General features: G+C 42.8%; 1 protein-coding gene across 1 annotated transcript; it reads left to right on the forward strand.

Annotated features, from left to right (window-relative positions):
- The first annotated feature begins 58 nt into the window (after positions 1-58).
- LOC129572499 (uncharacterized) lies at positions 59-1336 on the forward strand. The gene has a single exon (XM_055452463.1). It carries the CDS (start codon positions 59-61, stop codon positions 1334-1336), a length of 1278 nt encoding a protein of 425 aa, XP_055308438.1.
- Positions 1337-1361: the final 25 nt, after the last annotated feature.

A 1361-nucleotide genomic window follows, 5' to 3' on the forward strand; every position in this document is an offset into this window, starting at 1 on the left:
AAAAAACAGCAAACTCATCAAACTGACACCATTTATGGATGACAATGGTTTTCTAAGAATGAACGGCCGTGTTGGTAACGCCGAAATGCTTGAACAAAAAATATCCATCATTTTGCCAGCCGATTCACCTTTGACTCGACTCATCATTCAAGACGTACACCAAAAACAAGTATTACACGGTGGAGTGCAATTGACTTTGCGTGCTTTACGCGACCGCTTCTGGATAATACACGCACGCAACCAGACGAAAAAACTCATCAACAAATGCATGGTATGTTATCGCACGAAGAAGAAATTGCTCACACAGCAAATGGCCGAATTGCCATCATTCAGAACACAACAAGCCCGACCATTCACATTCGTGGGCACCGACTACGCTGGATATTTTGAGATTAAAACTAGTGAACGTCGCAATGCTCCCATCGCAAAAGGATACGTTGTTTTGTTTATCTGCTTAACAACGAAAGCCATTCACCTCGAGCTTGCCTGTGATCTTTCATCGGCCGAATTCATCATGGCTTTGGAAAATTTCATTGCACGTCGTGGAATTCCAACTGAATTGTGGGCTGATAACGCTACTAATTACACCGGCGCTGAAAAGGAAATTCGTATTTTGCATGATCAAATGTTGTCCCAAACGAACGAATTAACTCGACTGCTTTCGAACAACCGCATCACCGTCAAACATACGCCGGCACGAGCTAGTCATATGGCTGGCATTTGGGAAAGGGCAGTTGGAATGATGAAATATCATTTGAAGCGCGTCATGAAAGACACAAAGTTGACCGCCAGAAGATTCGATCACGTTTTAAAGCAAATCGAATGTTGTCTTAATTCCAGACCGTTGTGGTCGGTTTCACCGAATAGCGATGATTGCGAAGTAATCACGCCATCTCATTTCTTCAATTTTCAAGCCATAAATTCGTTGCCAAGACCCGATCTTTCTCACATACCCATGAAAAGATTGGATCAATATCAATATCTGCATCGTCTCTACTCGGACTTTTGGAAGGGTTGGTCTAAGGAATATCTCGATCAACTACAAGCAAGGCAAAAATGGGCTAAAGAAGAGCCCAACGTTCGAATCGGACAAATTGTTGTCATTTCCGACGACAATGTACCACCCAGCCGGTGGCCAATTGGTAAGATAACTGCAGTATATCCAGCAAAAAATGGATTGATTCGCATTGTGGACGTTCTATGTCATGGATCTGTTCTAAAGAGGCCGATACATCGTTTGGGAGTACTTCCAATCTTGGACAATTCGACTGAATTGAATCGCCCAGTTCCTGACCGCTTCAATGAGGGGGAGAATGTTGTGGATTTATTGAATTAGTTTTAAGTTCTTTCAATGTACTCAT

This window comes from Sitodiplosis mosellana, unplaced genomic scaffold (genome assembly GCF_009176505.1).
Source record: "Sitodiplosis mosellana isolate CC-2019 unplaced genomic scaffold, AAFC_SMos_1.0 Smas_scaffold_5095, whole genome shotgun sequence".
Lineage (NCBI taxonomy): Eukaryota > Metazoa > Arthropoda > Insecta > Diptera > Cecidomyiidae > Sitodiplosis > Sitodiplosis mosellana.